The sequence below is a fragment of the Vigna umbellata genome, chromosome 2, assembly GCF_029865625.1.
Source record: "Vigna umbellata cultivar VRB3 chromosome 2, Vumbellata_1.0, whole genome shotgun sequence".
Lineage (NCBI taxonomy): Eukaryota > Viridiplantae > Streptophyta > Magnoliopsida > Fabales > Fabaceae > Vigna > Vigna umbellata.
The window spans coordinates 46688660-46703997 of record NC_142166.1 but is presented as its reverse complement, the minus strand read 5'-3'; the positions used below and the strand labels follow the sequence as shown (position 1 = coordinate 46703997).

Genomic DNA, 15338 nt, shown 5'->3' with positions numbered 1-15338 from the left:
AATTTTAAAACATATTGTTGAGATTTATTTTTATAAAAAATAGAAAAAGAAAAGATTATCTACAGCAGATTAGTGTAATGTTAATTTTGATATCAAAACAATGAAAGTGTAAAAGAAATAAGCGAGGAGGAAGTGAAAGAAAGAAGCGCGTTTGAGTGTGTGGCGTTGGGCAGAGATAATGAGATTAGGTGTGAGTAAGCACGTTGTGCGGTGCTCAATCGGCACCGTTTCAGGCGAGTCCAAAACCCATTTTCCCGCCAAATCCCAACGTTCGTCTTTCTCAGCCGTCAAGTTCCGCCCCGGCGATGGTTCTTCCGGTGAGTGAGACAACAACCTTGAACCCAAAAACTCTCTCGGACAAGGTTGTTATTTCGTTTATACTTCACAATTTCTCAACCCGGTAACTCTATATCGTAGATTTAGCGGTTTCTAGTAGCAGCAGGAGACAGCTGATATGCATAGTCACGTGGCCATGTCTTCTTCCTCTCATAGGTTGTCTCCCAGCCAACGCCTTGCAGTAAGTATGTATATAATGACTTTGGATGTTGCGCACGAAAATGTTCGCAATCACAATATTACACTCATGTCTTGAATGCGTTGTGGTCATTGAAGGGCAGGTGCAAAGGAATATCTTCTCATTAAAGAAGAGGTGAGGAAGGTGTTGTCTAAGGGAAAGGCAGCTGGGGTGCTTCGATTGGTTTTCCACGATGCTGGAACCTTTGACATCAATGACAATTCAGGTTTTTTACTAATGTTATCCAGTGATTCAAAGTTGCTGTTATTTTGGCAGTCCTCCCAGTTTTCTAGCAATACCCAATGAGGTTTTACTCTCTTGTACAATAAAGTGAGATATTCGTCTGAAACAGTTAGATTGGATATCATCAGGTTGAAAATTATCTTCGGTTTTGGTACTGATTAAATAGTTCAATTGGTGTGTTGCGTCTGTGTCAACCAACCAGAAGTTTTGTAATTAGAATGGATTAGATGATAGTATAAATGACCTTTACGCTGTCTATGCATATATTAAGCTTGCATCCACTACTACACATGCTTTCTCGATCATCCAATTTGGCATCATGAGCATAAAACTAAAGCCATGCACAATTCCATGCTTATTTTGATTAGGGTTTTGAGCCTTCAGGAAGAAAACCAATCCACGCTAGAATGGTGACAAAACCAGGATAGTGAGGCAGTGATGACTTTTTCCGATGAGTCATGGCAAATTGTTTTGAAAGAAAATTATTATGTGGCTTCTCCTCATGTAATGAATTATCAATATGGAAGATTTAAGTTTCTATGCTATCTCTGCATTACCTTCTGTAACTCCGTTTCAATAGTAGTTCTTGCCTTTGCTCATCGATTGAATTTGCTTAGTAAGCTTTCGCAAGGCATGAGCTAAGAAATTAAAAAGGAAACTACGCGTTCTCTTATTATGTTTTCTTGGTGATAGTGTCATCATCACCTGTAACGTCAATTTCCTTATTCTTATCAATTTTAAAATGTGTGTGTATATTTATGCCCTTTCCATTCTGTTGCAGGTGGTATGAATGGTTCTATAGTCTATGAACTTGAAAGACCCGAAAATGCCGGCCTGAAAAAATCAGTAAAGGCATTGCTCTGTTTCACTATTTTTTTATTCCTTTCTATCACCGCTCCTTCTATTATTATTTGAAGAATTCCACATGATAGTATGTCTATAGTCTAAATTACTTTATCATTAAGATAAATATCTTATCCTACATTTAACTGCCAGCTAATATCTAAGTGGATGTATATTTTTTAGGTACTGCAAAAAGCAAAGACTCAGATAGATGCCATCCAACCAGGTCCTTCTTCTATCTGATAACTGCTGCTAATAGTAAGTGATAATTTGGTGTAGACCAACACGTTTTCATATACCTTTCTTAGTATCTTGGGCGGACATGATTGCTGTGGCTGGAGCTGAAGCAGTTGAAGTATGTGGAGGTCCACCTATCCAAGTTTCACTGGGCAGACTAGATGCACTGTAAGAGGCCAGGTTTCTAGTATATTGTACTCTTGTTAGTTTGAACTGCGTGACAAGAAACTGGTTTTTTCACAACAGGATGAAAACAAGCAGTTAAATGTTAGTTTTGTTAGATTAGGTTCTCTGAAAATATTTTTTATCCAATTATTGAATAATGTTCAATCTGTTGTTTAATGAGAATAATCAACCGTTTTGGAGGAAGGAAAAATAAAATCTTCTAAGGGAATTTAACTCATTGGTTTTCACATAACGAAGCCCGTTTTTGTCTTCTATCAAATAATATTTGTATTCATTTTAATGATAGGGTGCCTGATCCAGAAGGGAGACTCCCCGAGGAATCTCTTAATGCTTCTGGTTTGAAGAAATGTTTCCAGAGCAAAGGCTTATCGTGAGTATGAGGGAAACTCATAATTGACTTTGTATTTGTGTTCTATAAAATGTTAGTTATTTTTACCTATTTGCAACTATACATCATCTAAAAGCTGTCCGATTGCTCATTACACGAGAATCTTAACACTACAGAGTTAAACTGATTACTATATCTTATAAAGTCTTAACTCTAGACCAGATTAACAAGGCAAAAAATATAGTGATTTTTTATTTACTGACCAAAAAAACGTTGATCGTGTGTTTATCAGTTATCATATAAACTTTTCAACGTATTTTACCTCAATTAATTTTAAGTATCCTTATCCTCTTGGAGTTTTTCTTCCATAGAACACAAGAACTCGTGGCATTATCCGGAGCCCATACTATTGGAAGCAAAGGTTTTGGAAGCCCAAATTCTTTTGATAATTCATATTATAAGGTCCTTTTGGAAAAGCCATGGACGTCTTCAGGTAAAGCTTATCTCCTCTAAACATTGTGTTTGTATGTTCTGTAAACTTACAACCAATCATTGTTTCCTGAAGCAAACAATAAGGAAATGCTGGAGTTGAATGCATGTTACTTTGTTAGGCTTAGAGACTGGATTAAGACATCATTTCTGTCTAGTCTGTTCTGGGTCTTAACGTTCCAATCAAGTTTTTCAGTTTCTTGGCATCAAGTTTGTCTTTCTATAAACTACTACAAATGACATTAATATCTGGTAGTGTGAGTAAACTCGGTTCAGGCCAAATTGGCAGCTCTGCACTCATTTTTCTGGATATACCTAACATGTCTGTTGGTTTGTTTTCATCATTTTTTTTTTAATTATTATATTTGTCAACTGCCTCTGTTCTCTTTTATGCAGGTGGTATGTCGAGTATGATTGGCCTTCCTTCAGATCACGCCCTTGTTGAGGATGATGAATGCTTAAGGTTCCGTATCTCTTGACAACCTATGCTACACTTGTATGAAATTGGCACACACTTTTTTTCCTTTTCTGGCCAAGCACTAAAAGTTTAGTTCAAAAGTGTTAAATACTTCACCTAATGTTAAGTTATCTGAAACAATAAAACAATGAAAATGAGAAACGTTTCTTTTACTTATTTTTCAGAATTCAAGAAAATAACAAGTAAGGCAAATAATTCATCAATTGAAAACAAGTAACATCTTCGTATCAATTGGTAAAGGATAAGTTATGTCAGTTAGATTTCTGATATACTATAATTCGTATATTGTCATGCCCTTTTAAACCTGATCCTTGCCCCTGGATTACGAGTTTACACAAAATACTAAACTTGAAGTCTAAAATGTCAATTTTCTAATACCTAGGTCATGTTCCCGAGCCTACATGTTTCTGTTCAAATGCTTATATTATAGTTGTTTGTTGGCCAAGGGACTCATTTAATTTCTGATTCCTTTTTGTCCATGTGAGCAAACAACGACGTGCTAAAAACAATGTTGTCATATAAGTAAACTAGAGTCAGTATGATCCATAAAATTTTCCATCAATCATGTGATTTGGAGGGAAAGATTTTAACAAAAACTTTTTTCTGGACCATTTTATTATATCTTATTATGGATTACTAAAAATTCACTTGCACGTTACATATCCTGGTGCACTGCATGTCTAAATTTCTGCTAATTATATGTTTCTTATTGTGTGCATAACCTAAAACAACTCCATTGATTGAACAGATGGATTAAAAAATACGCCGACAGTGAGAATCTGTTCTTTGAAGATTTCAAAAATGCGTATGTCAAGCTGGTTGATTCTGGTGTGAGGTGGAAAAACATGTAATTCAGGAGTTGAATGTTCTAACTTGCACTGAAGGGGCAACTTGCAGTTTTATTGACCTGCTAATAGTGTTTATGCAGAGTTGCTATGAAGCATCTGCATGCAGGGCGGCCAATAAGTTTCATGCAAAAGTTGTTTAAATTTAAAGTGTGAAGGCATGGCATATGGAACAGTTTTTTTATGACCACAGTTCCTCCTTTAAACACAATCAATCAGAACATACATACATACATATATATATATATATATATATATATATATATGTATATATATATATATATGTATATATATATATATATATATACATATATATATATATATATATATATATATATATATATATGTATATATTAACAATTTGTATGGAGGATTGTTTCTTCACCATCACGTTTAGGAGAAAAAACACTAAAAAATTATATATATTCTCAAGTCTTGCCCTCTTTTATATGTTTCTAAATGATAAAATCATACTTGGATAAGTTATATATTTTTCTTATTTTATGGATAATTTAAGAGGACTAATTCCTTAAGAGGGAAATTTAAAGAATTCAATTATTTATTACATTAAAACAGAGTTAATATGATATTTTTATTGTATTAAAACTTTTATTTTAACAAAAAACATTTTGAGGTGAAAATATTATTTCTCGAAACATAACCCAGAAAACAAATATTCTCAAAGACCCTAGTTGAAACTCTCACCCATCAAACAAATACTCCACTCAAAAGCATGCTAGACATATCTTATGTTTAGTAACAAAATAGATTGTTAATTTCATGAATAACTTAAGTTCAAAGATTAAATGATAAATATAAAAATAAAAAAAAATATAATAATATTAGACTAATTTGCAGCGATCTAATTAAACGGCACTTGTTAATTTATCCCACATTATCTATTATTTATTCCAGTCAGTCTTGTTTTATTTTATTTTTCTTTTCTTTTTATCTGAACGCAAACATTTTAAATAGTCTTTTTTTTTTCTTTATATATAAATTAATAAAAATCTATGAGAAATAAAATAAAAGTACTAAAAAATTTAACCTTATTTTTATTTAATTAAAGCCAACATTATTTTCACTCTTAAAAATTTTCTTTCCTTCTATTTCCTTGCTATCAAAATATTTTTTCACATATAATACTTAAACCTTGAGAATGATGGTCAAAATAAAGCAACTCTATATTAGTTTATAGAGACATCTTAAACATTATAACTATCTCGTTATTACAACTACAAGTGTTCATAACCAATTTATTTCATCGATACGATCCAAAAAAACTTTTGATAAGCTTGAATTTAAGAAATATAATATACTGTATTTTAAGGACAAACTCAATGTCTCAATTCAATTCAATATTATATTATTCTCTTACTTTTTTTCAAGATAATTATGCAACAATAATAAAAAATTTAACTTAATAAAGAACATTTTTCTAACATAATAACATATTTATACATTGATATTATTTATCATAAAACAAATATTAAAAAATATAATTTAATTTTATCGTATTTCTTTAAATTAAAGTGATCGATTCAATTTTATACCGTTTTCAGGTTCCTATTAACAAAATTCATCCTGCAAAAAGATATAGGAACTCAAATACTGTACAAAAAAATAAACTCCATGATTACAAGAAGATTAAATGCTTTAAACTAAACCAAATAAATAACTTAATGTAATGTAACCGTAAAATGTGAGTACCTCAGAGAAAGCGACTTGACCTGACCCGGAAATTGAAATTCAGCATTTGGATTTGAAATGAAACCGTTGTCTCCTACACCACACTTCTCTTCTCACTCTCAACCTTACACTCTCTTCCTTCTCTCCTATTTTCATTTTCACTTCATTTTATTTTATATTTAAGAATGAATAAAAAATAATAATAGATAAAGCATCAGCGTCACCAACATCTTCTACAACAGTTTGAATCTTTCGGATCTTGTTGGTGGATTCGGATCCCCCGTTCCCCAGATCTCTGAACCCACGATGCCATTCGGCTCTTGAAGCTGACCCCTCAGGTAATAATTTCTGGGAAAACATCAAAATCTCATTTTTGTTTCTCTGTTCATGTTAAGTCTTGTGCTTGAGTTTAGATGGTAGTGTACTTGTTGATTTATATTCTGCGGCTAAATGGAGCTTTGCTAAATGTTTCTTTTTTGGGATCAAGGTTTTTTTTTTGGGCATGGGGTTGCAGTGGAAAATGCTAATCTGGCTTGTTTTACTGTCCCTTGATTTGATTTTCTCTGTTAACTGCACTTATTTTGTTGATGTTAGTTCATTGCTAAGTACTTCTTTTTTTCATTTGGTTTCTAAGACCTAAGAGAATGCTTTGGAAGCAAGTCAATTTAGCTCCTGTTTCATAGTTTGTCTTCATGAGCTTGGCCACCAAGTGGAGATTAGATGCATACTATTATCTACCTAGACCTAGTGTGTTCCACATTATTCATTAATGTCTATACTTTTGAAGTGCCCTGTTTATATTCTTTATTACTGTATTTTATCTTATGTTATGTTGCTTTCACCCTTTTGACTGGTAAGTGACTCATGGCACCACCTGACAGGCATGCTGTTTTAACATGTCACTCTCGTCTTTCTTTCTTCAAGTGGGTAAATTGCATTCCGTTTGGATACATAGGCTGGTGAATTTGTCTTTAGAAAATGGAAATCAATCTCTTTTGATAGTAAAATAAAAGTCTATGAGGATTTTCTAGATATTTTTGGGAAACCATTCTGGCTTACAGGACAAATGATGAATTTTTCATATGAACAATCTTGTTTTGTATGGTTATAATTATTTCCTTTCACTCGTATTAAACTATCTCTAAGTAGCTGGTCATTGGTTTCATGAATATTGTAGCTTGGCTTGAATGATGGATCCAAGCAACCTTTTACCAGGCAATGGACTTGAAGAGGTCTACCAAAATGGTGTTAATGGCAAATTGTCTAACTCTGAAATGGATGGTATTGCCTCAAATGTAGACCCTGCTGTCACTAAAATTGCACAAACTGAAGCTCCAAATGGAATTTCTGAAAATTTCATCCAGTATGATAGCACTGCAACTGATTACTCATCCAAGGCAGAAATCAAGGAAGGATCAGATGACTACTTATGTGTGAACAATGTCACCATTTCTAAGGTGAGAGGATTTTTATTCCCTTGAATTGGTTTAATTAACTCATTAATACTATTCAGATTTAGTATTTCATCTCATGTATTTTCTCAATGCTAGGAAGAGGAAGCAGAAATCATAGACCAGACAGAGCAATCAAAAGCAGGAAAAGGTTCTCTCAAGAGTAAGATTGCAAAGTCACCAAGCCCCAGAGGTGTTCATGCAAGTACAATTAAAAAGAACAAAGATGGAAAAGGTGAAGAGGTAGCATCTACTGTTTCCAATGGTACTTTTACTTCGGACTCCATCCCAAGAGAGCATATTAAAAATAGATCATTGACGGACAAGCAGGCTCGACTGTCGAAGGTAAACTAACTTTTTAGTACCTTTGTTTGTTTATGAAAATTTTCATAGATGGTCAGGAATTCAAATAGTTATATGCCCTTGGTTTCTTCTTTTATTATTTTGTTTTTGATTTATAAGAAGTTATAGTTTTGGCACTCTGATAGTTCCTATATTTTATGCTTGCAGCATGCTGGGAAGTCTAGCGTGGCACCTTCGGAAGCATCAATGTATTTCAATTATTTTGGTTTTTTCATCATATATTAGTTGAAGAATGATTGGGTATGAATAATCCTCATCTTCATTAGTTGATGAGTGGACTTTATTTCATTGGAAACAGGGAGAAGAACAGACCACGATTATCAAAGAAAGGGCCCCCTGATAATCTTAATCTTCAAGAAGAAGCAGAATCTTCTTCGTATCCTTTTTTATTTTCTGGCGGAGCATTTTTTTCTTCTCACGACTGGAAATGGAGAGCTGATGCGGATTTTTTTATATTTATATTATAATTTTTATGAGAGTGACAAAATGTATGATTATGCTTTATCCTTAATCCTGTTGTAAGTCCTACTGCAGAAGATGCAAAACCTCGCAGGGTAGGGATGCTCCCAAATTATGGATTCAGTTTCAAGTGTGATGAGCGAGCTGAGAGAAGAAGAGAGGTATATAATTATTACTTGTTTCTGCCATTCTTTGAATAATCTCGGTTTTAAAAAAAAAAAATGTTATTATGGTGGCCAGTTCTACACTAAACTTGAGGAAAAGATTCACGCAAAGGAAGTGGAGGAGAGTAACCTGCAAGCGAAAACCAAGGTGATAATATTTGATATCTTAGTGGAAATGTAACTTGCAGATGTTGCCTTTTAATCATATCAATCTTTAACTTCTTTTATAGGAGACCCAGGAAGCCGAGATTAAGATGCTTAGAAAAAGTCTAGGATTTAAAGCAACTCCAATGCCAAGCTTCTACCAGGAGCCTCCTCCTCCTAGAGTAGAATTTAAAAAGGTAAGTTTCTCTGTGTGTGTGTGCATACCTGTTTGTTTGTCGGTTGCATGCAAACTCTCTATTTGTACTTTTCCTAATTAATTTCTGATAGTTTTTAATTCATATGTAATGCACGATTTGTTGATATATACCCCAGTGTGCCCACAGCACCCACATATTTATGTGGTCTCAAATAGTTAGAGCGTATAGCAATCTTCTATTCTTTTGAATTAATTTCGAAAGAGCCATACCAGCTGATTGAATCCCTTTTGTTCCTGTTTTCACTTCGTTCCATCTATAGTTTATGCAATGGCAAACCTGATATATGTTTGACAATTGTATCAATCGTTACTTGTTGTAATAAAGATATTGAAATTGTTGAATAATCACTTTGTTGATAAACATCAAATTTGAGATATTTTAAACTAAAGATAACAACAATTAATTATAAAATTAACAAAATGAAAAAAATTAAATACAATTATAAAGAAAAAATTCAATTACAATAAAAAATGTTAGAAAATTGATTTTGTATTCTTTCTTATATGTTTCTATCCTTTTATTCTATACTCAAAGAACTCCTAGTATTCTGAGTTAATTAAGAGTTCTTTACTCCTGATGCCTTAGATAGTAAAGCTGTTCATTGAAATCTAAATCTGCAATCCCTTAGGTAATTTGATAAATTTAATAGAACAGTTAAAAGCATGTCCAATTTTCCAATTGTGACAAGACTTAATTTTTCTATCTCTAATCACAAACAATTCTGTGTTAAATTCTTCATAGATAAGTAGACAAAAAACATATTTTAGTACTGTACATCAATTCTCTAACTAGAGAATATTTAGCAATGCATAATGGAAAAAGATAGAGTCCAATATTGGTGAAACGTTGGTTGCATAAGTGTAGCCTCCACCTCCCACTTTTGGCCTCCTCCTCTGACGATTAATTGTTCCCAACCAAAAGTTTCATTTTCTCTTCCTTTTAAATCCTCTCTCAAATTGGGCCAAACTGCACCAAACTGCAAAAATAAATGTTGTTCGTGGTTGTGATGATTTTTTTACTTTAACTTTCCCTTTTGAAATGTTTCCACGTAGATAGTCTCATCTACAATCAGCCTGTGAATTCTTCTGATCCGTCTTTTCTTATTCCATTTGATTCCAAGTTAAATTTTTGCCCTGCAGATTCCTTCTGAACCATAATTATCTATTCCTAACACATTTATTTACAAAAAAATAACAGAAAATTGGGAGTCTAATATAAAATAAAGACAATTTGATGATAAAATAAACCAAAGAATGCAATTTTGTATGAATTGTACATACACACACAAACAATTTAGACACACATAAGGACTCGAAACTGGGAGCGAGGGAAATGTATTTTAAAAACTAAATAGTAAATATTATTACTGTATAATATATGATTACACACAAACCTATATTAACATACGAGTCTCTCTTTTAAGGGTGGGTCAATATATAAATTTAGATGGTACAAAAATGAAAGTTTAATATATGTTATTGTAATTTTGGAAAAAATGAGGGGTGCAATGCCCACCCTCATTCCTAAACAGGTCCACAACTAAATGTGTCTCAAGGTTGGGTCTAGAAATTCCAAGGCCATGGAATGAATTTTTGTGAGATCCAGTCCTATTAGTATAACCCATTCATCAATTTCGTTTTACTATCCTTCTGATTATTAAACTATTTATCGAAGTTTATATTTAAGTAATTCCAGTATTTCTTCTCAATAGATAATTTGACGAATTCGTATAATGCACCTTAATAGATAAATGATCTCAAACAAGAGTTAAATAATTGTAGTTATGAAAAGATTTTTCAGAAATTGTGCTGTGACAATTATAGTATTTATTCATTTCAACCACCCTACTGATGTCTTGTGTGACTGACATCTTGATTAATTTAATCATCATTTTTGTAAAATTGATCCTAGATATTAAACTTAGAAACCAATGATATAACATCTTCTCCCATTTTTACTTTCCAAGTCATTTTCATCTTGTTTATTACTAAAATTGCAATGCTCATACTTGTCTTACTCCTGCTCAAGTAGAAATCCTTCGGCTCCAATGTATGTCTCCAAAGCTCAAATATAAAGTTAACCTCTTCCTTTGATTCGTCAACTAAAATTAATCATATTTTGTACAATTTAGAATCTTGTGTTTGTCCTTTCTAAGGGCATCCATTTCTTTATTAGTCAAGGACTCATAAACTTATGCTTAAGGAAAAAGTCTATCACCTCTAGGAGTTCTTAGACTATCCATCATACATGTCTTGTATAGCCTGAATATAAGTCAAGAAAAGAACACTTTCCTTTTTTAAAGCCTTCCCACGCTTGACATTCGATCATATCTTTTTCCATGTCTTCTCTTTCTTTGCTTCAATACCTTTTCGTCAATTTTGGTTAAAGTGCTTCTGTTGTATAGACTTTCCTAGTATGAAACCAAATTGATTCTCTGCAATCCTTTTTTTCTGTTTTAATCAATGGCTTCATCACCTTTTGTCTTATTGTCAGCATGAATCATAACTTTTATTGCTCTAGTTTACACAATTTTGAATATCTCTCTTGTTTTAAAATGTATGAGTCAAAATTCTCCACTTTTTCTCACGTGGCTTCTTAAATCTCAAATTTAATAGTTTAGTGAGTCAAATGAACCTTATTCTGTTTCTCATTTCAAAACTTGATTGTAACTATTATGTTGATAACAAACCCATTTCAAAATAAACAAAGGAAAACTGAATGAAACTTCGGTTTTAATAAGATTTTAGCTAAAACATATTTTTGGTTCTTAATTTTATGTATAAGTTTCAGTTTGATCCTCTCTTTTAAAAAGTTGTTTTATTCCTTCATCTTTTAAATTTGGGTCAATTTGGTCAGTTTAAAATAGTTATTTTTTTTTTGTTTTATTTTAAGATACATTTTAAACCATTGTTTTTTACTTATTTAGGAGGTGAAACTTATTCTATTTGGTTGTAGAGCCCACCCAACTGTTACAAATTGCGTGAAAATTGAATCCCCCGGAACAACAAAATTGTCAATCGGATTCCTCTTGGCAGTTCCTGAAATCTAATCTTTACATGAATTTCTATGCTTCTGTTTTTTGTTTACATACCAGCTGGGTTCCGTATGAATTATGTGAATCTAATAAGACAAGTTCCATGCCTAGAATCAGTTATGAAATGATTAAAAATCCTATCTTAAAATTGAAAACAATAATTATTTTAAGGGACTAAATTGACACAAATTTAAAAGATAAAGGACCAAAAGAATAAAATACCTTAAATTTTTTACTCAATAACTGAATAATGAGAATAATTTATTGTGGGTATGAAAAAATGTCGGGGCCTTAGTTGTCATTGGACCATTAAGGCTATTGACATATTTTTCCTATGGCCTTGTACCTGGGCTGCCTAATGAAATTGTCTTGCTTGTTCTTACCTGTTGTTAAGAATGACTGATCAATATACGATGTATAAAATGAAGCATCACTGGATTTATAGCCATGCACAACATAAAGTTTAGGTGTGTTGGATATTAGAATGTAAGGAAATGCCGAATAAGTAATTGTGACAAGGGTATAAAACTATTTTTTAAAAGAGTAATCAAACATGCCCTAGAACTTGTATTTATTTAAGTTGTTGGACCAACATTAGTTTGCAGGTGATGTAAAAGATAAACCTGTTATATTATTCATGGCACATATCATATGGTTTATGAAATTTTAGGTGGTTTTGTTTATTTTCCAAAGTAAGTTCACAGGAGTTTCGATTCCTATCTTTCTGCATTAAAATTATAGGTCTTAATTTGTTCTATACTTGATCAGGTGTTTCTATACTAATTTTATTTAAACTTAGACAGCATTCTGAAACATATTTCTTATATTAGCATATGGTTTTAAATCTCTCTAAGTGACACTAAAACTTTTCAATGGTGAAATGAAGTCTTGTTTGCTTTTCTATTTTACTGTTTCTATGTTGATGTCGTTTTATTCTTATTTTGTGTTTGCAAGTTTGGTCTTGTGTCATTTGCAAATTTAATAAGCTTTTGGACTTACTAATATAGATGCCCACTACAAGAGCTAAATCTCCCAAACTTGGTCGTAAGAAGAGTTCACTGGTTTCGGAGTCAGAAGGAAACACTAGCAATAGTGTTCGACAAGGTCGATTAAGTCTGGATGAGAAAGTGTCTCAGACTAACCTCACTAAAGGAGCTACTCTTGTTCATCAAAAGAGGACACAACGAAAGTCTCTTCCTCCTCGACTGACTTCTGAAAAGACCAGTTCATCCAATCCGGCATCTATTCGGACCCCATCTAAGGCGGTGAATGATGACAAAACCTCATTATCAGGTGTAACAACTGAAGTTACCACCTTATCCATTTCAACTGGGGAAGAGAAAGTTGAAGCAGTCGCAGCCACTGAAGAGAGCAATGTCTTATTGGATGAGACAAGTAAAACTCTGCCTCTGATTGTAGAGCCAAGTGAAGCCAAGTCACCTGCTGTGAATGGGGATTTAGCCATTGAAGAGAAACCGCAACAACTCACCTTGTCACAAGAACCTATAGTGGCAGAGCTCTGAGCAAACAAAAGGAACAGGACCAACTATTATTAACTATCAGATCAATTGATTCGACTGGCGAATGTTATAGAAGCGTGACTGAGATTGCAGAATTCCGTTGTGGTTTTTGATGTCATTTTGTCCAAGCAGCATTGTTTCTTGTGTTTGCTCCTAAAGCTTGCTGGTTTTGTCCTTATGATTTTCTGCTCCTCTTGGAGCAATGTATGTAACCATTTCTCAGGTTGTTTTTCTAGCTGATGTTATTTCAACATGCAACCTTTGTCTGTTTAGTTAATATGTTGGCGAAAATTTTGAGATAGTTTGCCATCATCGGTGGCTCAGTCACATTTTGAAACAAGCTGTGTCGTGCTTCACGAGCCATATGATTGTGGTACCGCTTATGCTCTGGATTCTACCTTGTAACCGCTTATGCTCAAGCAACTCAAGCAAATAAATACTATGTTACATGTAGTTAAAGTTCATTATGATTCCCCCCTTACTTTTTCTGTAGTTTTGATCAGTTTTCAAATCTATTCTCTAAAATTGTTCTATTGAAACGTTCAGTCCTTCATTTTCTCAAGAACTCACGGCTCCTTCTATTAGAGACCAAGCCCTCTCGATGTAGCCAACAACCATTGGAATCTCTTGATCAAAACCTTATCTTTAAAAACTAGTCATTTTTTTTTTCATCTTATCTACAGTTCTGGTTTTGGATGCAGACCTTTTCCATTACTTGCTCCAGCTTCAGCCCTTCACCTTTAGGTACTTTCTCTCAGGTGTTAATGATGATACTTGTTTCACTTGAGTGATTTTTGTGTTTGTTGTAATTCATGCTTCAGTCAAGTGGTTAAACATAAATTGACTTCCCCTTGAATGGTCTTTTTGGCTCATATGATCCTCACGCACGTTCTATCATATCCTATGTGAACACTTGTTATAATGCTTGACTTGCTCTGCAATTGCCTTCTCCAAATTCATTGGCCATATACATAAGGTCTAAGTCACCTAAACAAATCAATAAAAAGGAAGCAGTCGTTAAACTTAAATTTTGTTATATTTCCTGTACAAAAGTTTAAGGTTTAAACATTTTTTGTCTCTAAAAAATTATTGAATTTGTTTGTATTCCTGATGATTAATTAATTACTTTTTCCCAAAACACCAGTATAATGAATGTGCTACTCTCAGTTCTTTAAGTATACGTGGTATTGAACCACTATTGAACTTCTACATGATACGAATATTTTGTCAAAAATGTAGTTTTAGTATAGTTGGTTATGTCATTACAAAAACTATATTCATTACACAATCATCTTTCGTCTTATATCTTCATCAGAAACCAGAAGCAACATACACATAAGTAAATAAAACTGAAGTTATCATTCTCCTGTCAATCAAATTTGAGTTATAAAATGACTCATTATTGTTATAGATTTTACAAAAATATTAAGGTAAAAAAATCAAACAAATATATGACTAAGACTAACTCTTATTATCCACATGTCAGGTTTGGAAGCTGCATCATATATATTGGTTATCCCAATATCTGTATTTTTTGTTTTTGGCAGGGTTATGTTGACCAACGTGTGAACACAATTTTAATTGATGAACTAATTCGGATTCCAAGAGCGTTTGTGGTTTGTTGTTTTCAACTAATATTGACTACGCAAATTTAATAAGAAAAGAAGGACAATACATGTACGTAGATTTTTCAATCATGTGGTTGTTTTATTATTAACATCATATTCATTATGCATCCAACAACTTTCAACCACACAATAAAAAACGAAATAAACATATATTATAGGATAGCTATCATTTTCCCTTTTTTTTTTAATAATCATACCAGTTTTATGTTCTTTAATATCAAATATGAGTTGTGTTAAGACTAATTCTAGATGTATATTTCTTCTGAACTATTCAACGTATACGATAGAGAATGATTGATGAAAAAAGAAGCTTGCGATTGATTGTCCTTCTTCACAACCAGTAGAAATTCGTCACTAATTTATAAATTAAATGGTTGAATAAATTATAAGTACATACAACCAAAGTCCTTGAGATATTATGCTTTAAATTGTTAAAATTGAAGGTGATTTCATTTTTAAAATTAAAAGGAAATAGAACTTCAAATTTCAAAATGATTTTTTGAGG

General features: G+C 32.7%; 2 protein-coding genes across 4 annotated transcripts; both read left to right on the top strand.

Moving 5' to 3' along the window:
• Nucleotides 1-73: 73 nt before the first annotated feature.
• APX6 (ascorbate peroxidase 6) lies at nucleotides 74-4374 on the top strand. 3 transcript variants are annotated; one of them, XM_088107134.1, is made up of 10 exons: nucleotides 74-317; nucleotides 418-517; nucleotides 613-740; nucleotides 1539-1609; nucleotides 1784-1826; nucleotides 1909-2005; nucleotides 2310-2393; nucleotides 2709-2844; nucleotides 3237-3303; nucleotides 4067-4374. In XM_088107134.1, the coding sequence occupies exons 1-9, from the start codon at nucleotides 179-181 to the stop codon at nucleotides 3252-3254; spliced, it is 816 nt and encodes a 271-aa protein (XP_087963260.1). In that variant the 5' UTR covers nucleotides 74-178; the 3' UTR covers nucleotides 3255-3303; nucleotides 4067-4374. The 3 variants fall into 3 exon arrangements, with proteins under 3 accessions (XP_087963260.1, XP_047182793.1, XP_047182794.1); XM_047326837.2 differs by having other exon boundaries at nucleotides 90-317; nucleotides 2723-2844; XM_047326838.2 differs by lacking the exon at nucleotides 74-317 and having other exon boundaries at nucleotides 431-521; nucleotides 618-740; nucleotides 2723-2844.
• Nucleotides 4375-5919: 1545 nt separating this feature from the next.
• Nucleotides 5920-13669, top strand: LOC124849003 (protein WVD2-like 6). The gene is made up of 9 exons (XM_047326835.2): nucleotides 5920-6190; nucleotides 7030-7309; nucleotides 7403-7648; nucleotides 7814-7854; nucleotides 7965-8042; nucleotides 8190-8286; nucleotides 8366-8437; nucleotides 8520-8630; nucleotides 12693-13669. The coding sequence occupies exons 2-9, from the start codon at nucleotides 7040-7042 to the stop codon at nucleotides 13206-13208; spliced, it is 1431 nt and encodes a 476-aa protein (XP_047182791.2). The 5' UTR covers nucleotides 5920-6190; nucleotides 7030-7039; the 3' UTR covers nucleotides 13209-13669.
• The last annotated feature ends 1669 nt before the right edge of the window (nucleotides 13670-15338 follow it).

Coding starts and splice junctions, on each gene's coding strand:
- APX6 (XM_047326837.2), top strand. CDS start 179: ATGAGATTAGGTGTGAGTAAGCACGTTGTGCGGTGCTCAATCGGCACC. Junction 1,827..1,908: donor GATAGATGCCATCCAACCAG/GTCCTTCTTCTA, acceptor TACCTTTCTTAG/TATCTTGGGCGGACATGATT. Junction 3,304..4,066: donor GAGGATGATGAATGCTTAAG/GTTCCGTATCTC, acceptor TTGATTGAACAG/ATGGATTAAAAAATACGCCG.
- LOC124849003 (XM_047326835.2), top strand. CDS start 7,040: ATGATGGATCCAAGCAACCTTTTACCAGGCAATGGACTTGAAGAGGTC. Junction 7,310..7,402: donor ACAATGTCACCATTTCTAAG/GTGAGAGGATTT, acceptor TCTCAATGCTAG/GAAGAGGAAGCAGAAATCAT. Junction 7,855..7,964: donor GCACCTTCGGAAGCATCAAT/GTATTTCAATTA, acceptor CATTGGAAACAG/GGAGAAGAACAGACCACGAT.